Below are 26,390 nucleotides of genomic sequence, written 5' to 3'. Positions count from 1 at the left end.
CCCCACATTCTCCCTGACCTTTTATAGCCCCAGGTGCTGCCCCACTCTCTTAATTGGCCAAACTGGGAGCACCTGCTCTGACACCAGGCCTGTTTCATTTACAGGGCCAGCCACCCTGTGGCAGTGTACTAATGCAGCACAATCTTCTTTAAAGTGTTCTGTTTGCTGTCCCAGCATAGTTGGTTAGAATGAAAAACTCAGCTGTGCAAGAAATATTCTCAGGTAAATTGGCCTGGAAATCAAGAGTAGTTTTCCCATTACAATATCTTTTAAGGAGTGTGTGTGTGTAAAAATGTTATTGTTTTCAAAACAGAGCCAGGTGAAAAAACTTAGGATACAAGTTTTCAGCCTGCAAGGGATTTTTTTTTCCTCAAAAAGGAAAAAAAAAATTAAGTCATTAAGCAATTTTAAAATTACTGATTTGACAAGAAATAGGTGAGGGGTTTAAGCTTGTTTCATAAGTTTTTGTTTGTTTGTTTGTTTGTTTTTTTCTTTTTTTTTTCTTCTTCTTCCTTTGGATTCAGCTCGTTGGTGCTTTGGAAGAAACAAGCAAAGTGATTTCACCTTGAAAATTAATAATGAAAAGTGATCAATAGATAGTAGAATCCATATTTTTATAGTATCATGGATACTGAAATCTTGAAAGAAAATAAACATGAAAAGTCCATATATGGCGGATGAGATAGAGATTGATGAAATATGTTGTATGTTAATTAATGCAAATACAGTAAATACAGTTGTTAATTTAAAAAAATGAAGAACCTAAGTGTTGTTGAGGACTCTGAGAAAACTAAGATTATTATCTATGTATTTCTATACAACAGGCCAGATTCTCCCACCCTTTACTCATCCTGAGTAGTACCTTACTCTGGGAAGGAGTCCCGCATTGGTTTCTTAGCATGAGTCGGAGTAGCAGACCCCTGTCCATATTGAAATGCAAACTGACTCCATTTGAACTCCAGTTCAGATCTGATTCATTCAATTTTATCAGGAAAGCTTCCTGTTTCTAAATCTACTGCATTTAGAATAACATGGATTGTATGTGAGACTTCTGCCAACTCAGTCTCTTGCTTTTGGTACAAAGGATTTGGATACCAAAGGCTCCAATAGACGGTAATTAGATTACTTTCTTTTCTAAAGTAAATATCTGCCTTTTCAGATTTTATCTTGAATCCTGGGCCTGGTCTACACTATGACTTTAATTCAGATTTAGCAGTGCTAAATCGAATTAACCCTGCACCCGTCCACACAACGAAGCCATTTATTTCGAAATAAAGGGCTCTTAAAATCGATTTCTGTACTCCACCCCGACGAGCGGAGTAGTGCCAAAATCGATATTGTCATTTCGAATTAAGGTTAGTGTGGCCGCAATTCGATGGTATTGGCCTCCGGGAGCTGTCCCACAGTGCACCATTGTGACCGCTCTGGACAGCAATCTGAACTCGGATGCACTGGCCAGGTAGACAGGAAAAGCCCCGCGAACATTTGAATTCCATTTCCTGTTTGCCCAGCGTGGAGAGCACAGGTGACCACAGATAGCTCAGCTCATCAGCACAGATAACCATGCAGGCCGATAATCGAAAAAGAGCACCAGCATGGACCGTACGGGAGGTACTGGATCTGATCACTATATGGGGAGAGGATTCAGTGCTAGCAGAACTTCGTTCGAAAAGACGAAATGCCAAAACTTTTGAAAAAATCTCCAAGGGCATGATGGAGAGAGGCCACAATAGGGACTCAGATCAGTGCCACGTGAAAGTCAAGGAGCTCAGACAAGCCTATCAAAAAACAAAGGAGGCAAACGGTCGCTCCGGGTCAGAGCCGCGGACATGCCGCTTCTACGCCGAGCTGCATGCAATTCTAGGGGGGGGGCCCGCCACCACTACCCCACCTCTGACCGTGGATTCCGAGGCGGGGATAATCTCATCAGCTACACCTGAGGATTCTGCGGATGGGGAAGAGGAGGAGGAGGAGGAGGACGAGGACGAGCTTGCGGAGAGCACCCAGCAGTCCGTTCTCCCCAACAGCCAGGATCTTTTTCTCAGCCTGAATGAAGTACCCTCCCAACCCAGTATCCAAGACCATGACCCCATGGAAGGGACCTCAGGTGAGTTTACCTTTTAAAATATAAAACTTGTTTTAAAAGTAAGCGTTTTTTAATGATTACTTTGCCCTGAGGACTTGGGATACATTCGCGGCCAGTACAGCTACTGGAAAAGTCTGTTAACGTGTCTGGGGATGGAGCGGAAATCCTCCAGGGACATCTCCATGAAGCTCTCCTGGAGGTACTCCAAAAGCCTTGCCACAAGGTTTCTGGGCAGTGCAGCCTTATTCCGTCCTCCGTGGTAGGACACTTGACCACGCCATGCTTGCAGCAAGTAATCTGGTATCATTGCCTGACAAAGCCTGGCAGCGTATGGTCCTGGTGTTTGCTGGCATTCAAGCAACATCCGTTCTTTATCTCGCTGTGTAATCCTCAGGAGAGTGATATCGCTCATGGTAACCTGGTTGAAATACGGGAATTTAATTAAGGGGACAGAGGTGGCCGTTCCTACTGGGCTGTTTGCCTGTGGCTGAAAAGAAATCCTTCCCTGCAGTTAGCCAAGCGCGGGGGGGGGGGGGGGGGGAATTGGCCCTGAGCTTTTCGCGTTTTGCTAGCAGGGATCTTCCCTGATACCAGCCACGCGGTGGGGGGAGGGATAAAGCGATCATCCCAGAGAATTGGATGGGGGGGGTTAGTTTGTTTTCTGCTGCTGAAGGTTAACAGGAAAACCGCAGCAGTCAACGGGCTTTGCTTGGTATGTGGGAAAGGAAGGCGCAGAAGCCGAAAGACAATGGCTTACCATGGCCGCATGCAAGCTGAATTCTGTTGCCCGGACCTGCGTCTGTGATCTCTAACACCAAAGCCACAGGCACTCAATATTAAGATGGAAAATGCGACCTTGTACTGAAATCACATGTGCTATGTAATGTGAATAGTGTTGTTCACCGTGAAAGAGTATAAGCATTGTTCTGTAAAATGTATCATTTTAAAAACTTCTCTCCTTTTTTTCAACCCTCCCTCCAGCAGCTGCAAATTTTTCAAGCCTCCCTCCTCTGTCCCGAAGGCTATCTCAGATAAGGCGGCGGAGAAAGAGGACGTGAGACGAGATGTTCACGGAAATAATGGAATGCACCCGCAATGAAAGAGCTCATTTGAATGAGTGGAAGGACACGGTATCTAAATTTAGGAAAGATGCCAGTGAACGTGAGGTCATGAGGGACACTCGAGATGAGAGGTGGCAGGCTGCAACGCTGGGGCTGCTGCGTGATCAAACGGACATGCGCCGGCGTCTGGTGAAGCTTCAGGAACGGCAGCAGGATAACAGACTGCCGCTGCGGCCGCTGTATAACCTCCCTCCCCCCTCACCATGTTCCATATCCTCCTCACCCAGACGTGTAAGAACGCGGGGGGGGGGGGGGGGAGGCTCCGTGCACCCTCCCACTCCACCCCAGTGGACAGCCCAACGAAAAGGCTGTCATTATATTGAATTTTTTCAGTGGCCTTTTACTTCCCTCCTATCCTCCTCCCAAACCTCACCCAGATTACCTTGTCGGTTCTCTCCCTATGTTTATAATCACTTAATAAAGAATACATGATTTTTAAACGATAGTGACTTTATTTCCTTTGAAAGCAAGCTGGGGGAAGGGGGAGGGTGGGTTCCTTACAGAGAATGAGGTCAATAAAGGGGGCGGGCTTTCATGAAGGAGAAACAAACAGAAATTTCACACTGTAGCCTGGCCAGTCATGAAACTGGTTTTCAAAGCTTCTCTGATGCACAGCGCTTCCTGGTGTGCTCTTCTAATCGCCCTGGTGTCTGGCTGCGCGTAATCAGCAGCCAGGCGATTTGCCTCAGCCTCCCACCCCGCCATAAAGGTCTCCCCCTTACTTTCACAGAGATTGTGGAGCACACAGCAAGCAGAAATAACAATGGGGAGATTGGTTTGGCTGAGGTCTGAGCGAGTCAGTAGAGATCGCCAGCGACCTTTTAAACGGCCAAATGCACATTCTACCACCATTCTGCACTTGCTCAGCCTGTAGTTGAACAGCTCCTGACTCCTGTCCAGGCTGCCTGTGTATGGCTTCATGAGCCATGGCATTAAGGGGTAGGCTGGGTCCCCAAGAATAACTATTGGCATTTCAACATCCCCAACGGTTATTTTCTGGCCCGGGAAGTAAGTCCTTTGCTGCAGCCGTTTAAACAGATTAGTGTTCCTGAAGACGCGAGCATCATGAACCCTTCCTGGCCAGCCCACGTTGATGTTGGTGAAACGTCCCTTGTGATCCACAAGTGCTTGCAGCACCATTGAAAAGTACCCCTTGCGGTTTATGTACTGGGTACCCTGGTGCCAAGATAGGGATATGGGTTCCATCTATCGCCCCACCACAGTTAGGGAATCCCATTGCAGCAAAGCCATCCACTATGACCTGCACATTTCCAAGAGTCACTACCTTTCGTAGCAGCACCTCAGTGATTGCTTTGGCTACTTGCATCACAGCAGCCCCCACAGTAGATTTGCCCACTCCAAATTGATTCCCGACTGACCGGTAGCTGTCTGGCGTTGCAAGCTTCCACAGGGCTATCGCCACTCGCTTCTCAACTGTGAGGGCTGCTCTCATCTTGGTATTCTGGCGCTTCAGGGCAGGGGAAAGCAAGTCACAAAGTTCCAAGAAAGTGCCCTTACGCATGCGAAAGTTTCGCAGCCACTGGGAATCGTCCCACACCTGCAACACTATGCGGTCCCACCAGTCTGTGCTTGTTTCCTGGGCCCAGAATCGGCGTTCCACGGCTATAATCTGCCCCATTAACAGCATGAACTCCAAAGCACCGGGTCCCGCTGTTTGATAGAATTCCATGTCCATATCCTCATCATTCTTGCTGCCGCGCTGCCGTAGCCTACTCCTCGCCGCCTGGTTTTGCAGGTTCTGGTTCAGCATAAAGTGCACGATAACGCGCGAGGTGTTTACAATGTTCATGACTGCTGTCTTGAGCTGAGCGGGCCGTGGTATGGCGTCTGCACTGTTCACCCAGGAAAAAGGCGCGAAACGGTTGTCTGCCGTTGCTTCCCTGGAGAGGGGAGAGGATATACCCAGAACCACCCGCGACAATGTTTTTGGCCCCATCAGGCATTGGGATCTCAACCCAGAATTCCAATGGGCGGAGGAGACTGCGGGAACTATGGGATAGCTACCCACAGTGCAATGCTCCAGAAATCGACGCTAGCCCCGGTACATGGACGCACACCACCAAATTAACGTGCTTAGTGTGGCCGCATACATTCGACTTTATACAATCTGTTTCCAAAATTCGAATTATATAAATTCGGATTAATCCCGTAGTGTAGACATACCCCTGGATAGTTGAAAACTGAATGCTGAAAGTTGCCGTATGGTACCCTGCAAAGCTCTGGGTCAGTGCTCTCATCAAGTTTTTACTTTTAAAGATTCAGAAGATGCCGAGCAAGTATTTAGAGGTCAAGAAAACTGAGCTAAGCTAGAAGAAATGGGTATGTTGCTTTTAGACAACTTGACACACAGAGAGAGTGGTTTACATTTCTGTTTTACCATTTTCCTTGCCCTGTAGGGCTAGGGAGTTAATTAATTATTTCATGGATTATTATTATCTCCCTGCTTACAATATTTACAATTCAAAGCTATGGTTATGGGTAATCCTCAGTTAGCTAACGTAAGTATTACAGCGTAATGTACCACTGAAATTCTATTAATTCTGGCCGCTTTCTATAACTGTGTTAGAATGAATATGTACAGCATTGTGTTGGGGGATGCCAACCTAAGGTGGATTTCTCTTCACTATAACTCTCATTTTGCCCTCAGCATCTGGTATTCAGTGAAGTACTACTTTTTCCAAGTTTTACAGATGAGATTGCCAAGGAACAAGGGGGTCTAGTTATTTGCCTGAAGTCACAAAATGAGCTAATGACTTACCTGGGATTTAAACACAGGACTACCTGTTTCATAACTCTTTCTTCAAGGGTTCTCTAACTTTTTACATAGTGTGGACCATATCTTATGAGGGAAATCATTTCACTGCCACTTCCCCTCCCTTCCACACTGACCATCTCCCCTCCCATTTATGAATGTATATCAGCACTGTGGCAACTAGATATTCACTACGAAGAAAAGAGCTTATAAGTGTATTTTTAACTGTCTTAATGCAATTTAGCATGTGGAAAAAAAGGAGCAGAGCTGGCAGCATGTGCCAGTCAGCTCTCCATCACTCGCTAGCAGGTGTTCCTCAGACCATAGTTTGATAACTACTGATTTACCATATTTCAAGATCATATCTCCCCACAGCTCTGAAAAAAGAGCTTTCTTCTGTTACCTTATAGAATATCTCTTAATAAATCTCATGCCAGTGCTACATTTTTCAGTAGCAATCAATGAGTACTTAGGTGTCTTTTGTTAGTAATATTAGAGATAGCTAAGATACTACAGAGCAAAGTGTATAAAAAGACAGGATAAACATTGAAACAGATTGTGTTCTCTTAGATGCATGCATGAACTGTGCGCAGTGTTGCCAACTCTCATGATTTTGTCATGAGTCTCATGATAATTATGGTTTTCCTTAAAGCCCCAGCTCCTGGAGTCAAGTGGATTTTAGCCTTGATTCTTAAAGTAAAAGTAAGTTTCTAGCCCTTGTTGCTGTGGAGAAAGCTTCAAATGTGACTCCCAGTGAAGGCTCAAAAAGCAGAAGGCATATTTAAAAACAAACAAACACCAAATGTATCATTTGTACATAATCTCATGATTTTAAAGCCAATCTAATGATTTTTGGTGAACCTGACTCATGATTTTTGAACATTGGGGGTTGGCAATACTGTGTACATGCAGTCCATTATTTGCTGGAAGGTACAGAGACTACTATTTTGTGTGGATTATTGTGTGATTCTGCTGTATATATTTTAACAGTATTTACTGGCAGATTACAGTTTAAATTACATAGTTCAAATCCATAAAACTTTTAAAATTAGAGCTTTATCCTTTAAATTACCAAATTTGCTAGCAGTTTTCTTTTGTCAATCTACTAGCCCTCAAAAATTATCATTGTTATAAAATAGATCATATTTCTGAGAGCTAGTAGACTGACGTTTATTGGTCCAGGATCTAAGAACTATGGGTGGAATTTTTAAGAAAAAATGCCTTACCTTGTACTGGTACTTTGCCATATATACAAGGTTTGAATTTAAACCACTATAGTTATACCAGTATAACTTCCCCTAGTGGCCCTCTTATTCCAATTGTGGTGGTTTGGGAGACCTGTCTATGTACACTGTATGAATTCTGTTTGATGCTATGGCCCCTCTGTATGTTTATGCCCGTATGGCTGACTTTGCTGTATTCTTGCATCATATTTCTTGTGGTAAGGAGAGGGGGACTGGTGCCAGGGTGTCTGCTTCTGAATGGGACAATCATTGAGGACCATCAACAACTGAATAAGTCTACCCTAACAGAACAATGAGGTTGTTCCAACCTAGGTGAAAAACCAGTTCTTTCCAACTTGTGTGCAAAATGGAAGGAAAATAAGAGTAAAGAACGAAGGTATTAGTGCTGGCTTTTAAAACCACAGAGAGTGGGAGGGTCAGAAATGCAAAGGGAGCTTGGGCAGAAGTGGAAGGAGTCTCTATGATTTCAGAAGAGACGCTTGAGCAGGACGAGTGAGGTCCAGGAGAGGGGACATGAAACTCTGAAAAAACACTGACCAAATCTCAAAGAATGCTCAAGAGCAGTGGTCCCCAATGTGGTGGCTGCGGGTGCCCGCCAGGGCATTTATGTGCGACCACCTAGTGCCCAGCAGGGGAGAGAAGCCTCAGCCCCGCGCCTGCCGGGGACAGAGAACTCCGGGGCTGCAGGCTGCGGGCGCCAGTGCTCTCTGTCCCCGGCAGGCGCATGGCCCGCCTAGTGCCCAGCAGGGGAGAGAAGCCAGGGCCCCGTGCCTGCTGGGGACAGAGAACTCCAGGGCTGCAGGCTGCGGGCGCCAGTGCTCTCTGTCCCCGGCAGGCGCATGGCCCGCCTAGTGCCCAGCAGGGGAGAGAAGCCAGGGCCCCGTGCCTGCTGGGGACAGAGAACTCCGGGGCTGCAGGCTGCGGGCGCTGGTGCTCTCTGCCCCCGGCAGGCGCATGGCCCGCCTAGTGCCCAGCAGGGGAGAGAAGCCAGGGCCCTGTGCCTGCTGGGGACAGAGTGCTGCGGGCACCGGTGTTCTCTGTCCTTGTGGCTTCTCTCAGGCTTCTCTCTGCACTGCCCAGAACTGCCACCAAAAACAAACAAACAAACAAACAAAACGCTCCGCCTCTGCAGAATGGACCGAATGTTTGATATTTATTTTGTAAAAACTACTTTATTTTTCTTACAGGTAGATAAAAAAGAGCAAATTCACATGGTAAGGTGAAAGAGTAATTGCCGAATAATTTAATTAATACCTATTACATGTAAAATTACCTTTTTTATCTTATGGATTCATATATTATGTAATATTAAATATGATTTTTGTATTATTTAATGTACAAATACAAAATAAGCCTTGAAAAACTGTTGGCTCCCGCCACACTCTTCTGAAAACATGAACGTGCTACTGGCCACAAAAAGGTTGGGGACCACTGCTCAAGAGTGTTGAGGAAATTGAGGCAAAGAATTGCCCACAGGGTATCTTAGTTTGCATTGATCTGTATATATCTTTTGTGCTGTATAGAGTAAAGAGTGAATGATTTAGAAATCCAAAGTCAGGGCAAAGCTACACTTAGCACGCTGCATCGGCGCACTGATGCAGCTGCACTGCTGTAGTGCTGTAATGAAGAGGCTCTACCCCAACAGAAGAGAGCTCTCCCACTGGTGTAGTTAATCCACCTCCCCAAGAGGGGGTAGCTATGTCAATGGAAGAAGCTCTCCCGCCAACGTAGTGCTGTCTATGCGGGGTGTTAGGTCGGTATGACTATGTCGGTCAGCAGTGTGGATATTTCACACCCCTGAGCAACTTAGTTATACGGGTATAGGTCTGTAGTGTAGACCTGGCCTAAGACAATCAAGGGTTAAATTATAAACTAGAGTGCCCATGAGGATTGAGCTCTGGGAAAGGGGTGTGCTTTAGCTCCTGGGAAGTGTTGGGAGACCAGGGTGGCTGGACCATAGTGTCCCACTTCCAAGAAGGGTATCAGACAGAGAGTCCAAGCCCCAGGAGGTCTGTAACACTGGTATAAGAGTGCCTTTTTCTGCTTTAGCTTATGTTGCTTTGGAATTGGTTTAAGCTCAGCTGAAACAGGCCACTTTTATTTTGGAATAAGAGTATCCACAGATGGAATTATATATATTATACTGGTATAACTGGAAATATTTCCCATGCAGGCAAACCCTTAGTGACGTAGGTACATGAGTCTATTGAAAGTCAATGGGTGTTTTTGACAACCCCACTTTATATATTTTACTTCACACTAGATAACAGCTCAAAGATGTTACTAAATGGTCCTTCTGTTGTGTAATATGTAATGATGCCACAATGAAATGTATGTATTATACTTTATGACGGCACCATTTGAATATAAAGACCTGATAAACAGAAACCAGGTGTTGATTGATAGTGTACGCATAAAACATATACATCAGATAACCCAATAAAATTCCATAGAGAGGGTTTATAAGAAATTGTAATGATTGTTGCAATATTATAGTGCAATATTTTCCATCACAGTCCACTATCTACCCATTCGCAATTAGAAAATATCTATCACCAAAATGCACAACAGTAGTTCCACAGAATGCATGCTATTCATTCTTAGCTAAGGTAAATATCAGGATAGAAAAGAGATGGAAAAAAGCCTTACCCTCATCAAGTGAAGAAGAGTTACCCATGGTAAAGAGATGTAAATGGGAAAAGCTTGATGAAATATGAGTGGAAAGGAAAAGAAAGGCATCACTAAAAATGGGAGGGAGGGAAGGGAGGAAAAAAAAAAAACAAGAAGTGAGGAGGAAAGGGGGGTGGTTTGTTTTTCATGTTCCTTACTGTAACTATAACTAAAATATTATATTTTGTAAGCGAGGTGGTAATAGCTGTAAAACCAGTCCTCCACTTTACTGAACTGAATTAAAAAGACAGCCATACAATCAAACATATTCCATCAATTAGTATCTCACAGTTCATTATGACTGCAGATAAGCAATTTATTTTGCATACCTTGGGGGCTTGTTTTCACTAGCAAATTACATCAAGTTGGAATATGACCCTGAGGAGTCGTGTTAAGATGATCCTGACCACAACTTTTCAGTCTGTGTAGAGAGGGACACGACATTAATGGATAAACCCAAATTAGAGCCTAGAGTTTATCCATGACCATCTAACTCCATGTAGAACATGTGTCCCTGGCTATACAGACTGCAAAGTTGCGGTCAGCATCAACTTAGCTAACTTCTCAAGGTTACCTTCCAACTCAATACAATTTGCTAGTGAAGACGAGCCTCTTTGGCATCTATTTAAAATTAACTTTCTGACATACAACATTAACTGAATGTACAATATCAATCTAGTGAAGCTCAAGCAATGGCAACTCGGTTATAATTTGTGTGCTAATACTCAACACCTCTCTGACATAGAGTATAGCAGAACCTTACTGAGAGTGGGAGTGTGCAGGTGCAGATTAGAAAGGCTTCAAAATTCCCAGTGCCAGGGGGCCAGGACAGTGCTGAAGCACCACTTTGTGCACTAGCACTTAGTAGCATCATGAAACCAAGCTAAGCCACCTATGATTGGCTACTGCTGGTGCTCCTCCTCCTGCTCCTGCAGGGGGTTCTCAGTGCCCCAGAACAGCTCTGTTTAGGCTAGCATAGAAATGGAAAGTAACCCAGTGACTAAGATTACAGTGAAATGGGTATGCAAGAGCTGTTAGAAAGGCCCCTTAGGTTCCCTCCTCTTCAAAGACTACTCCTATAACAGCTACTGCCTCTGCTTGCATGCTTTCTACAGTACTGAGCCCTACCGTGGGTCTGTGCTGAGAAGAAGATGGTACTTAGATCCACCTCCTTCCCACTTTATTGGAAGCAAAAGGGGAAAAGGAGGCAGCTGGGGGCTGTCCTCTCCCCTCAGAGCTCATCAGCATATAGGGTAAATCCTGCCTTAGTGACTACCTCTGAAGACAGACCACCTGTCACGTGCGACTACTTGCAGAGGCTGCGGAACACTCCCGCTCTCTGGTGTGTAAACCTTTGAAGAGAGACCACCTTTTACAAGTGACCACTTTTGCTAACGTCCATGAGTGATCGCTCTTGGCAGGTTTTACTGTATTATAAAGTTAAGGCAGTTTTGGCAATGTTCACTACCCTACACGTATCCCAATTTAATTCACTCTGACCTCGTGCTGCCTGATCAGTCAGTGCTTTTAAATCCATCTCTCAATTCTCTAACAATTTATTAACAACAAAAGCTCACCAACTTACTGTCCCTTCCTCTCACGAATGATTAATAAATCTATAAAATAACAGTGATCCACATTAAACCCTGGGCAGGTAATCCCTCTCCATTGTAAGGAGCAGTCATTCACTGCAACTCATTTTAGCCTACAAAGTTTTAATCCATCACAGAACTTTGCCCTCTACAAGGTGGCTTTTTATTTCCTTGATCAATAGCTTTTTGAAAATCCAAGTAAATTATGATCACTGGGTCACCTTTCATTCCCAAGTTAATACTTTTTTCTATGAACTCTAATGGGCTAGAAAGACACATCTTGTAGGTGTCACACTCGTTTGACCCTATCAGGTTGTACTTATCTAAGTATACTTTACTTTATCCAATAAATTTATCTAAGTGTTCGCACTAGTCTATCCTTAGACTCAGTTAGTTCTTTCCATTAAAGTTACTAGCAGCTCAGTGGCTAAAACCTTATGCAATCTTTTGCAAATGTGATTTGTTTATTTTTGTGTGCAGTGTCATTGGGTGATCTTTGAATTTGCTTCTGTTCTCCCTACCAGTCTCACCTCAAAAAATAAAAAGTCTGTAATGGTTCTGGAAGAGAACAGGAATTGTTCTTAAACAACATTTACTAGTTATCCCATGATACCATTTTTTTTAAATCTGTGCTTTTATCACATTGCACTCCTTGTTAACAGTGCTCGGATACTTATATCACACCATTATATGCTATTTGGTGGCACAGCATTTTTCCCTTCTAGAGGCCTACAGGCTTTGAACTAAATGTATAAACATTAATAATAAAAGCTAGTAATAATAAATGCTGAAATTGATTGCATTTCCACATTATACTGTTGGCTTTAACATAGTATTAATCAGAAAACAGCATAATGTATACTTGTAAAACAGTTCATGCAATTTAATTGCGATGTGGTTTGCTACGTCAGGGATTGACAACCTTTGGCACGCGGCCAGTCAGGGCAATCCGCTGGCGGGCCGGGCCGGTTTGTTTACCTGCAGCGTCCGCACATCCCTCGGCCCGCGCCACTTCCCGCAGCCCCCATTGGCCTGGAACGGCGAACTGCGGCCAGTGCAATCGGCCGAACCTGCGGACGCTGCTGGTAAACAAACCATCCCGGCCCACCAGCGGATTTCCCTGACGGGCTGCGTGTCAAAGGTTGCCGATCCCTGTGCTACGTTCACCTTCATTAAAAATAAAAATATATATACTGTTTATTCCTTTAGAACAAGCTTGCTATCATAGAACACACTGACAGAAACAAATTCAAAAAGCTGATACATGAATACTGAGAGCAATAATCAAGGTCATCTTCATAAAACTAAGAAAAATTATTTGTGTTCGCTTTTTATATTTTAAATTATATATAAAAGTTTTCCTTTCAAGTCTGGAGAAAAGGCAGACTGGTTGCTGAAAGTATAATATTCTACCAAAATGTGTTAATATTAATGTGTTCTATGAAAAAAACAAAACATCAAATTAACTTTATATGTTACCACTGAGTTCTAGTAATGTACATTCAGGGTACAAAGATTCTGCCTGTTACAAAAACATGCCTGCTGCCGCACAGTTGTTACTAAATTGAGTGACTGGAGCAGATGTCATTGGAATACTTCCACATACAAATGACTCTGTCCCTGGGTTTGCTTTCAGAAATAAACAAGAGTCAGAACACCTCACTTTCAATGCCTCAGTTACAACAACATCCCACTCCACAAACATCTCTTATGGATTTCAAATTTAGCAATGGAAAAAAAAAATAAGAAAAACAATCCAATCTTTAACTTTACTCCTCTTCAAGGTGACTCAGTGATTCAAATGTACATGTTTTAGGTCTATTGATTATCATCTTAACTGCAGTCGAGTTCATGTTCATTTTAAAATTGGAACAGACACTTTCTTTAATACTTTTTTAGCCAAATTGATTTTTTTAAAGCAGTATCTATTTCCCTTGTATTTGAAATGTAAAGATTATTGGTAACTACACCACAAATGTAAACCTTTAACACATTACAAACATATAATATGCATTAATCTTCACCTTACCAAAACATAGTACAAGTATTCATTTGGCCTAGCCAATTATTTCAGGCTTTTAACAATAAAATCAATTTCCCATGCCAAAAAATCTAAGTTTCATATTTCTGTGTTCTCTTAAAAAAAAGTTTATGCAAGGAATGTGTGATTAACCTTGCATTTAAAATTCACTATGAACCCATTAACTGCTTCTTGGAGCAGAGTAAGTACCACTAAAATGCAGATATCTACACCATAACTTTGTTAGAGGAACAACAAAAACATGGCAACTTACCAACGTCACTGCTTCTTTCTGAGGAGTCCTTCTCCAAGGTTCCGGATACCGTACTGCCCACTAACTCTACTTTTGTACTATCATTCCTACAGTGAGAAAAAGAAGAGGAGACATTTATTAGAGTTTGTCTGTGGGTTACAATAAATTGCCAGCTTGCAATTAATAAAAAGAGGGGGGACGTGTTCCTCCTGTGTAGCACTGAGTTATAGCAACCTGTCACAGAGAGCCATCTCTAGTAAGCAGACATACTGCATGGATTAACCTTATCTCATTTCTCTTTAACACCTGTCAAAAAGCTATTTTAGACACAGTAGTGTCCTAAATTATTCCTCAAATGTTCACAGCATCTCAACATGAAGGAAATCTAAGGGCAAAGGGCTACCCTTCAACAGCTTATTCTTAGTTGCTTACAATTAATAATTGGTGCCTAGATATTATGGATAGGTGAACCAGAAATCTGCAGATAAATGGATGAAGAGAAAAAATGTCAAGCTGGGATAATGGGATCCAGCAGTGCTCTGTTCTGTTCATAGAAGCAGCTTCCTCACCAGGGTAAGTGCTTCCCACTAGAAAAAGAAGATTTTTGTACATATTACTCATCATTAGGCTATGAAATCCCTTTCTATGGTTTCAAGGATGTCTCCCAACCCAGGAACTGTAGAGCGAAAATTTCTTCACCATAGAAAAATGATAGAGGAATGGTGATATTTTATATAGGGGGGACTGAAATTTTGAAGAGCAACCGGGATTCAGCCATGAGTAACCCATGCAAAAGCTCACATACCACATACTAGTTAAGTTTATCGAAGCAATATGATCACTCAGACAGAATAAAATGGGATCAGCGGTAGGAGCACAAGTGGCTAAACTGCACAGGTCCCACACACAACATTCTTGTGAAAATTTACTATGAGATTTCAAGAGAGCTTCAGTTCACTTAATGGAATAAAAATCTGTATTATAGTCATGAAATATTTATCCCATTTCATGGCCAGCCTCACAATATTGTATAATTCCCACAATAATTGTCACCATTCATACATAAATAGTATTATCTATATAGAGTTATTGTGCACGTCTTTGCACACTGGGCAAAATGTGCCAAATATATAACTGTCCCTGCAACTAATGACCTAGATATTTAGTGTTTCTTAAAACAGCAGTATTAGCTATTAATAAATTAGAAATAAAGCATGATCTTCTAAAGACTTAGCATTTTGCTCCTTACTTTTCACTAGCAGATACAAGCACATACCACCTGGCTGTTTCTGGTGGTGTAATCTGGCAAAGGATGCTTTGGATTTAGTTAATGATGCCAGATTTATAAGCATGAACATGGCATTAGCTATTAGAACTGTTCAGACTAAAAATGCTGTAATGGATAAGAAGTCTGGAAAGTTTTGTTGAAAACTGGAAGAAATTACAAAAAAAATGGATACATACAGATAACACTATTGTAGGTTAAAGAGAATACTTAAGAATGTAAAAAGACAAAAAAACCTAGTTGATGATCTAGAAAACAAGATCATATTATGAAATATTAAGTTGTCAGGACGTCCCTGTAGGTGAGGAAGCAGGAGAAATTAAGACATTCCTGTCACACTGGATTAGTAAAATGCTGATGATAAATGAGGATGTTCAGAATGATCTACTTGATCAATAAAATTCTCTCTCTTTTTTTAATCACTGGAAGAAATGTATAACAAAGTAACAGTGTCCTGGTGGTAATCCAAAAAACTGTCTTCATTGTACCTACCCTGGACCTCTTTGCCCAGATGTATTAATGGCAAAGAAAGAATGCTAATTGGAAGTGTTCTGAGAAAGGGATGTATGCTGTTTGGGTTGGGGTTGTAAACTATTACGATTTTAGGGCTGAAGAATACTGAGGCTGACCTTGATGTTGGAACCTTAAAGGATACTTAACACAGCTGTCTTAAGGAATGCTAAATGTCCTTCAAGACTCCATATCTTAAAAGTGTTCCCAATGAACAGAATTTGTCCATCACACACACATACAAGTTTGTTATAGGGTTGTTCACGGGGCGCAAGAACAATTTTTAAAGTGAAGGTGCTGAAAGTGTAAACCATGTATCTGGCTATTACTGATTCAAGTCCAGGGGGTGCTGCCACATCTCCAGCACCCAAAGTTGCTCATACCTTAAATGCTCAATTGCTGGTACCGACCTTTTGCCATTTGTATAGCCTTCTGCTGTTCCTTCAAAAAGCAACACCAATCCTTTGTTGGTGTTGCTTAATCTCCAATAGATGAAAGTGAAAAATATTGCTTCAGATGAACATATCTCAGAAAAACAGGGTAAAACCCTGGTTTCAAAAGAGTCATTTGAACAGATAGTATGTGCCTTATCTACACTAGAAAATTGAACTGCTGGTAACTGGTGTAATTACCAATAGTGCAGCATGCCCAAATAAGCCATTATGTCTGGGGACAGGTCAGTTGCAGCTTTGCCCCACATCCAAACTTGTTGCAGGGCCTTCTTGGTACCTAACCCACAGTCCTTGAAGCCCTACCCAGGCTCCAAAAGAAAATTATTTATTTAACCGAAGAAACTGATTTTTATTACAAAATATAAAAACAGCCCACTGAAACCCACGAGATGTAAGACTCTTGACACACACTAGAATAAGGATGCCGTTGCTAACCAACAGCCACAGAAATCTAAGGGGAATTTTGTTAAAATCCACAGGATTTTTCCCTTAGAATCTGCAAAATTTCTGTAGGAGTTAAAAAAATTTTTAATTGTCTAATTGGCCTGAGTCTTACAGATCTCAGTATAAGATACCAGAAGGTACTTTCAAAATATTTATTAGCTTATTAACCTGAAATGATTGTAAAAAGAAATAACCAACCAAATCCTGCAAACTACATTTAACAAACACCATTTTTACCCTAATTTTCCAAGTTTCTGAATTATCCAAATAATTAAAAGACTATTTTATAGATTTGATCATATGAATGTCTAGCCTTATTCCTATAAAATGTCCTTACAAATAGGCATAACAGGATACAAAAGTGACCCTGGATAACTCATTAGTTTAAATTAGCTGATAAAATAATGAGTGGTAAACAGTTAGCAATTGTGGCATTTAAAGGGGCAATATCAACTTAAACACATTTTTCTGTACTTTAAAAAAAACAATTACTGTTACACATAACACCTACTCCTATAAGAGATTAGAGGATTACATATTTCTCTCTTTTTTCTGTGTTACAGTATGTACTGGACAGCACTTTGAAGCCAGTTTCACTGTTTACCCTTCTGTAGGTCTTTCAAACAGCTAATGGAGAAACAAAAACATTCTTAATCATAGAAACATGAGATTGTATGTATTTATTAATTATTTTCTTTAGTGTTATGTTCAAGCACCTCCCATGTGTAGTCAGGTGGGGAGAGATAGACATGTCCCAAGCACATCAGTAAGACTTCAAAACCTGGCAGGGGTCAAGGGCAGGTGTAGCATCTTAAATGACTTTTTTAATTGACTAGATTTCAATAAAGAGTGTCCTTTTATAGGCTATTATTAGACGAATGAAGGGAAGCATGATCTATGGGACCTATTCTATTCAGGTTCTTAACCTGCCCTTATCAAGGTAGTATATGATCACCTAAAGTTAAAGTGAAGGACTGAGAGCATCTTCTGTTCCCCCACTTGTAAAATGGAGTCAATGATACTCCAGTGTGTTGCACAACTTAATCAATGCTTGTAAAGGACATTGGATAGACACCAATGGAGGCCATAAATTATTTTTCAAGCAGCATTCTAGAGTAGTACCTTGAGTATGTCATTGTGTAATCAAAACACATTTTGTAACCCAGTTTGCAACACGCTTAGACTTGGACTACAATAGCCAGGGAAAATGGACTGAAATCAAATTAGCCCCTTTCTAGGCACTACGTGTTTAAAAGGGGAGCACACTGGCTAATATTATTCACTATTATATTTACCTACCCAGGAGAGTAGAAAGGGACACGCAGTGGTCAGAGCTAATCTAGAGTTGTTGGTCTTGTTGTAACTTCAGTTAACAGAGTGCCAATTAACTTGAGTTTAACTAACTTGATTGTACATGCTAATATAGACACTCCACAAACTTTACAGCAGGAATAAACATCTTCAAGTGTCTAATTGACAATCAATTCAATTGAGTTACAATAAAACCAAAAGCGCTAGACTAGGTAAAACCAGTGTGACAGTGTGATGATACAGTATCTAACCAAAGAAAGTTAGAATTGGAAATGAACAGTAACATCAATAGAAAACCTACACTCTATAAATTTGCAACTTTTAACAATACCTTGTATGCGTCAGAGGCACAGCTGGTCTTTCCGGTCGTCTTGGGGGCAATGTACCAGGTCTATTCAGAGAGTTCGTTTTTGGTGGTCGAGGTTTCTTCGGAGGTATAGCAGGGACTGAAGGCTTGTGCAAATCTACCAGTTTTTGCTCTCTTTCTGGTCTTTCTTTAAATCAATTTCCCCCCCAAAAAGAACGAAGATCTTATTAAGTGGAATTCACTGGCACACATTGATTTATAATGTACAGAAGCTATGAATGTTAGTTAAACCACATCTAAGAAATAAGTCTGCATTCTTCACTGTTCTGCCTTACTTCACTCTTTTCTGAGAATAAAATGTTTATACCAGTTTTGCGCTAAACACATTTCAATAGTTCGAATTTGCATTAAACCTGCTCTTGGCTAACGTGTAGACAGTGTCTGAATCTGAGTGTAATTTCTGATTTTAATCATTACAAAAATTTATTGATTATTTAAATAACTATTAAAATAAGAAGACAAGAGAATTACACATCACACAGAAACATTTCCCCCAAGCCTGCCTTCATACTAATTTTTACTCTGTGAGATAATACTCAGTTAGAAGAGCACAAAAATAAGGATAATTTTGTGTGTTCTTAATGCTCAGCTGAAACATGCAAATATCTTCTTTTGAAAATGTATTCTGCAGGAATTTAATACAAATATACTTAAATGAAAAATTAATCAGCTTAAGATACTAGGGTCAAAATATAACAACTTGGGGGCCAACATTTAGGCACCCAGATTCATATTTAGGCATCTAAATAGAAGTGGCCTGATTTTTTTTTTTTTTTTTTTACAAATTTGGGCAATTGGAGCCACAGGAAGTAAGTACCTCTCAAAAATGGGCTTAAATATGGATAAATACCTAATATTTGGGATTCCAAGTTTCAAAAGTGGTTAGTTTGCATTTAAACTCATTACTTTTCGTAGGAAATTCTACAGTCTTTAACATGACAATGCCTGCTATTGCTAGGATGTATATAGAGCACATACAAACTGCTTGCATGGTCCCATTATAAAATATGCTGTAAATGCATATTGTAAAATGTAGCTGAACACTTTTACCACTGTATATTACTTGGATGAAACCTTGGCTCCATTGAAGTCAGTGGCAAAACTCTCACCCCTTGTCTCTCATAATATACCAAACCCATCAGTGACAAGATGGTCTACAGTATGTTGTGAATATATACAGGAATCCCTATGGCATACATTTAAGAATATTACATAGAGCCAGGCTACCTCTTCATAGATTTTGGATACTAGGTTTGAAGAAATCATGGACCACAAAAACAGACAATGGCAATTTGTCTTTGTTGATAATACTAGCAGGAAAAAAATTAAATAAATTGGCAACATAAAAATGTGTTAAAAGGTCTAATTTCAACTCACAAAAGCAGTGGCATTCAAGCCCTGGAGACCAATTTATTGCTGTGTTGTCTAAGTGATGGAAAATATTATAAACCATTTGTATTTCATAGGCATATTTGAATGGGCTAGTGGTTTAGGTTAAGGATAGTGTCAGCCAAGTTATAAAATTTATAAAAAGAAAAAAAAAATTTGAAGGGCATAGGCTATGTGCCATTAGAGTAAGTTATGGCATATCATTAGTCAACTCTCATGTGTACAGAAAAATTAATATAGAGAGCATAATCGAAGACAAAAGATCTATATTAGGTCATCTTGCTCACCCGGCAGAGAACTATTGTTCACTACAAAATACTCTTTATCCAGTATACTTTTACATGACTCAGGCAATGAGTCTTCCACGCCTTCTCTTGGAAGTTACTCCACAATCTAGAAGATCTCATAATTTTTATTCGATTTGCTCCTGTTGTTATTATTAATTATTATTATTATTATTATTTACTATTTGCACTGTGGTGACAAGCAGGAGCCTCACTCATGGACCAAAACTCCATTGTGTTAGTCAAGATAATGTACAAATAACAAAAAGGAAGGTCCTGCCCCTAATTATATTCTTGCAACACACTACCAAATCCTCTTCTTTTTTGGTGTTCCATAGAACCTAGAGATAGTTCCTATCTCCTCTTATTCATTGACTAGCCAAGCTATAGATATTTATTTTTTGGTAGTGTAATATCTTGTAATTCTTATTGTTTTTATACTTGACTGTATAACTCAAAACTGAAATTGAAAAACATACTATATCATTGTTAGGATGTACAAGCTAGCTGCTATTTTCACTCCATCACTCTCTTTTCTTTTTTTCTATGGCCTGTATAGTTTGCCATGTTATTAGTACTGTATGGAGAGCTAATGGGGTTATTACATACTACAAAGCTTGTACAGTAAAGTTGTCATCCTAATGATTCTGATGTGACATAATTACATCAAAACTGAAGTACATTTTTAGATATATGTGTAAAATGACATTAAGACTTTAGCTGTGCTGTCTCTTGTATCAAGAGCCCTCTTTATATTAATAACAATACTCAGGGGGCTACATAAACCATTTCAAACAGAACGCAAGGAAAACCAAACAATCAGTATAAAAAGAGATAAAGTATTTAAGAAGCCAAGTGATAGTGTGTCATTAAAATTTAACACTCTCTGAAAAAATAGTGTGTTCTGATACATTTTTTTAAAAGTAAGTAGAGATGAGCTAAGACAGCTATCTGAGGTGAGTGAATTTTACACCCAGCCTGTGTCTGTACAACTATTTTTCTTAAAGTTTCCCACCATTGGAACTTCACCAGTGGTAGCAACAGGAGGAGCACCAGTGTAGATGGACCCTCAGTGTTTTAACCATTCTGTCATCTAACTCTACTCAAAGCAGGTCTAGAAAGTAACATATCATGGTTAAAATAGGCCATGTCTACACTAGAGAGCTTACAGTGGCACAGCTGTACTGATGTACCTGCACTGCTGTAAGAACTCTAGTGTACCCACTCTACGCCAATGGGAGAGAGAGCTCTCCTGTCGACATAATTAATCCACCCCCAACAAGTGGTGGTAGCTAAGTCGGTGGGAGAAGCTCTGCCCACACAACGCTTATGTCGGTGTAACTTATGTCTCTCCGGAGTGTGTTTTTTCCACTTGTGACATTCAGCATCTGGCTACTTTGCCTAATATATGCCACAGAGGCATAACAAGGAATTAAATACATTCCATCCTGTTTAGTAATTCTAGAAATGGCCATGGAAAGCTAAAAAAAGCCAAGTCTCCTAGCCAAAGTCCAATATAAGATATTATAGGTGCAAATCTATAAACAGTTGCATAATATCACTGCAATAGATACAATGCAATATCTACTAAACCCAGTATGATTCCCTTATTCTGGTCCCAGAAATTACGCCAGAAACAATTATAGGATTCTTGCAAAATCAATATAATCACATATGTATGAGAGTTGGAAGTAAATATCCACAGAATACACTTAATTAAATCTATCTACTGACTGGAAAATGAAAACTTGAATCAACCTCCTTCTCTGTTCATCACTCTGCAAACAGCAGACATAGAAGCGCATTTCATACCTTTCTCCTCTGTTCGATTAGGAAGACATTCTGGCCTTTCAGGAGGTACCTTTTTGATTTCATGTTTTCTGTCTGTGGTACCTGTCAAAGAAAGGAAAATTCATGATTCTGCAAAAAGATATCTGCAAGCAAACCAAGCAAAAGATATATATTTAAATTTGCCCCCCTTTATTTTGATTTTTTGATTCCCCAATTTTGAAATTTTCACACTTAAACTAAGCCCATTTTCAATTAAAATTATTTACGTCACAAAAGCATGCAAAATGTCATGACTGTGTAGTCTTTGCAGCCAAGTTACATGATTTCCAATACATCTCAGGAGAGCAGGCACTTGCAAAATGAAATTGCAGAATATTTTGTGAAATGTGCACACAATTGTTCCATTCCAAATATCAGGGAGTCAGAAAATTAAATTTTACAATCCTTTAACTCTGTATCATTGTTAGACTCAAAACTAATTCAATGGGGAGGAAAGTTCAGTAGAGTAAGTCAATTAAATGGGACTTTTTGATGCTAAGAAAATAATTCCACATAGTTGGATATCCAATTTATTAATTTAGTTGCTGTCTGCATAATAATACTTAGCACAAATAAAGCACTGTTTGTGTTTAAAAGTAGTTTTGAACATGATTCACAAATAAAGGGGGTATATATACTAGGGTTCTTTTACCCAACAGTTTTTTATTCTTATTCCCAGCAGTTCATTTCCACAAATGTTAGCAATCGTAGGAGCACAAGCAAAGACAGTGCTCTGGGTGGTTGCTGGCATTTTAAAAGAATGCCTTGCCTATAGCTGCTCAGGACAAGTCTATGCCACACAGTGTTCAAAATAATGGTGACCACCAGCATCTTGCCTACAATAGCCACCCCACAGTTGCTATCAGAGAGGAGATGAACCAATAGTGGCAAGTTTTAGCAAAATTTTCCTGGTGTAGACAAGATTTCGTTCTAGTCCCTAGACAAATTTTATAAGTAGGGCCCGACCAAATTCATGGTCCATTTTGGTCAATTTCATGGTCATAGGATTTTAAAAATAATAAATTTCATGATTTCAGATATTTAAATCTGAAATTCCACAGTGTTGTAACTGTAGAAGTCCTGACCCAAAAGAGGGTTGTGTGTGTGTGTGTGTGTGTGGGGGGGGGGTTGCAAGGTTATTGTAGGGGGTCATGATATTGCCACCTTTACTTCTGCACTGCCTTCAGAACTGGGGCCTTGGCCAGCAGCTGCTGCTCTCCGGCCACCCAACTCTGAAGGCAGTACAATAACCTTGCAACCCCCCCACAACCCCTTTTTGGATCAGGACCCCCAGTATGAGAAATGCTGGTCTCCCCCATGAAATCTGTGTAGTATAGGGTAAAAGAACACAAAAGACCAGATTTCACGGGGGAGACCAGATTTCACGGTTCGTGACACATTTTTCACGGCCGTGAATTTGGGAGGGCCCTATTTATGAGAATTAGTATAACAGATTTTGGCTTCATTCCACTAGCCAACTACAAGGTGTTACAACCATTTTAGCTTAGCAGTGTTTAAAAGGGCTACATAACACTATTTTGTTCAGTCTGTTTCACTGTGTGTTATGCAGCACTCAAGCACATTTACATTTTCTGAATATGGCAATACAATACTTGCAGCTGGTCCCTAACACTCACTACTCATCAATGGTAATGGCCCCTCATTAGTGGTGATTACTGGCCATTGTTTCTCTGTAACTGCTCTATTCGAACACTTGTATAGCTTATCATGCCCATAAGTATTATTGAACTGACAGACACACACATCACCCTTTTACACCACATAGAGGAAGACACTACTGCTAGCCTCCCAATTGCAGTCACTCTAAACTCATGGGTTATACAAGTCGAATACCCTGAGAAACTTAAGTAGCGACACAGGACTTTAAACGTGTGTGTGTGTGTGTGCGCGCGCGCATTCAGCTACAATGTGGGTTGCAGCTGACCAAGGTTTCGAAGCACGATTACCACGCAGTCTCATCTCAAGCTCAGTTTGGGGATATAGTTACGGTCCCAATTATACTACAATACAAAGTAGAACCAGGCTTTAATTTGTAATATAGACAAAGGCTAATACTAAACATAGAATCATAGAAGAATTAGGGTTGGAAGGGACCTCAGGAGGTCATCTAGTCCAACCCCCTGCTCAAAGCAGGACCAACCCCAATTAAATCATCCCAGCTAGGGCTTTGTCAAGCCAGGCCTTAAAAACCTCTAAGGATGGAAATTCCACCACCTCCCTAGGTAACCCATTCCACTTCTTCACCACCCTCCCAGTGAAACAGTTTTTCCTAATATCCAACCTAGACCTCCCCCACTGCAACTTGAGACCATTGCTCCTTGTTCTGTCATCTGCCACCACTGAGAACAGCCTAGCTCCATCCTCTTTGGAACCCCCCTTCAGGTAGTTGAAGGCGGCTATCAAATCCCCCCTCACTCTTCTCTTCTGTAGACTAAATAAGCCCAGTTCCCTCAGCCTCTCCTCGTAAGTCATGTGCCCCAGCCCCCTTGATAATTTTCGTTGCCCTCCGCTGGACTCTCCAATTTGTCCACATCCTTTCTGTAGTGGGGGGCCCAAAACTGGATGCAATACTCCAGATGTGGCCTCATCAGTGCCGAATAGAGGGGAATAATCACTTTCCTCGATCTGCTGGCAATGCTTCTACTAATGCAGTCCAATATGCCGTTAGCCTTCTTGGCAACGAGGGCACACTGTTGACTCATATCCAGCTTCTCGTCCACTGTAATCCCCAGGTCCTTTTCTGCAGAACTGCCACTTAGCCAGTTGGTCCCCAGCCTGTAGCAGTGCATGGGATTCTTCCATCCTAAGTGCAGGACTGCACTTGTCCTTGTTGAACCTCATCAGATTTCTTTTGGCTCAATCCTCCAATTTGTCTAGGTCACTCTGGACCCTATCACTACCCTCCAATGTATCTACCTCTCCCCACAATTTAGTGTCATCCGCAAACTTGCTGAGAGTGCAATCCATCCCATCATCCAGATCATTAATGAAGATGTTGAACAAAACCGGCCCCGACCCCTGGGGCACTCCGCTTGATACCGGCTGCCAACTAGACATTGAGTTGTTGATCACTACTGGTTGAACCCGACGATCTAGCCAGCTTTCTATCCACCTTATAGTCCATTCATCCAATCCATACTTTTTTATCTTGCTGGCAAGAATACTGTGGGAGACCATATAAAAAGCTTTGCTAAAATCAAGGAATATCACGTCCACTGCTTTCCCCATATCCACAGAGCCAGTTATATCATCACAGAAGGCAATCAAGTTGGTCAGGCATGACTTGTCCTTGGTGAACCCATGCTGACTGTTCCTGATCACCTTCCTCTCCTCCAAGTGCTTCAAAATGGATTCCTTGAGGATCTGCTCCATGATTTTTCCAGGGACTGAGGTGAGGCTGACCAGTCTGTATTCTCATGTTAATTATGCTTCTATCCTGTGCTATTTTTCTATGCTCAGTAAAAGAATACATTGATTTTTAATTATTTAGCATGCAACTGATAGTTCTGGGTCTAATTTTTCATATCATGTCTTACCAGGTATTCAAAACCATCAATAGCAGAATCAGCCTCATGCTAAGATTGGTAAAATACAGTACCATGTTGGTAAAATTGTGATTTCACACTGTAGTTGGTGGCAGGAGATATTTATTCGTAACAAGAAGTACAGCATTCTTCAGCCTTGAAATGTCATATAGACATTACCTAAACATTCACAGACTTCTTGCGCATACATAGCATGGTCCAGTCAATAGACTGGGTTTGGAACTAGGAACCTGAAACACCTGAGTTTTCGTCTTTGGCTTTTGCCCCCAACTCTAATGGCCTTGAGCAAGTCATTTAATTTCTCCGTGCTTCAATTTTCACTTTGAAAAGGCGCGCATAATATCTACCTCTCTTGCAGGGCTATTGTGAAGACTAAGTAGCTCATGCTTTGGGTGTGCAAAGGGCTATATACAGGCTAAAATTATTATTCTCCCCATTTTACAAAAGGGAAACCTGAAGCAGAGATATAAACAGAAATGTAATCTTTTAAAGGGTTTTTCCAAAACATAGCCTTGATTATAATTTCATTAGTGGATAAAGCATGGCTTATTTTTTTTTAAAACTGCAACCACCACTAGATGGCAAAGTTATACTGCTCTCAGTGAGATCATCTGAATAACAAAGAATCTGAAACTTAAATCTCTTTTTAAGTGTCTCAAGACAAAGAAGTGAACTATTGGCATGATTAAACAAATAGAAACAACTGCTTGATTGAGTTAAATTTAAATTATAGTCCCTTGATTCACAATCAGATACACTAGTGAACTGAAACATAAACTTGGAACAGATAACAATAGGTAGAAAACCCTGACTAGACTGGCTATGTCTATACTTGCTTATTTACCCTAAAATTTCCCAATGGTGGTAAGTAACGGTGGGAGTGTGATTGTAGAGAAGCCATTGGATTTTTAACCAAGAGGTGCGGAATAGAAAACAGTGATTAAAGTCCTTTGTCCTCACTAGTGCCTGCACCACTGTGACAACAACTGGGAAATTTTAGGGGGAAAACACTAGTGCAGACAAGGCCTTTGAGACCATCCCATTCATTCTGAGTTGTTATTATGACCTAAACACAACTTGAATTCTGTCTTTAAGGCTAAAATTTTCAAAAGCACTTTAAGAAACTTAGTTGCATATGTTCCACTGAAATATAGTCACTTCTAAAAATTTTACCCTAAGGTCTTATCTACAGA

The 26,390-nt window shown here is 40.9% G+C and overlaps 1 protein-coding gene across 1 annotated transcript in view; it reads right to left on the bottom strand.

The window, feature by feature from the left end:
- SH3KBP1 (SH3 domain containing kinase binding protein 1) overlaps positions 1-26,390 on the bottom strand; it is a 368,936-nt gene that overhangs the window by 21,754 nt on the left and 320,792 nt on the right. The window contains exons 12-14 of the mRNA XM_065400133.1: positions 21,614-21,694; positions 18,093-18,255; positions 13,781-13,866 (exon numbers count right to left, since the gene is read on the bottom strand). Of these exons, the coding sequence (XP_065256205.1) occupies positions 13,781-13,866; positions 18,093-18,255; positions 21,614-21,694 (330 nt within the window). The remainder of the gene's footprint in view (positions 1-13,780; positions 13,867-18,092; positions 18,256-21,613; positions 21,695-26,390) is intronic.

Source organism: Emys orbicularis, chromosome 1 (genome assembly GCF_028017835.1).
Source record: "Emys orbicularis isolate rEmyOrb1 chromosome 1, rEmyOrb1.hap1, whole genome shotgun sequence".
Lineage (NCBI taxonomy): Eukaryota > Metazoa > Chordata > Testudines > Emydidae > Emys > Emys orbicularis.
The sequence above is the reverse complement of the archived record's forward strand: the minus strand, read 5'-3'. Positions and strand labels throughout refer to the sequence as shown.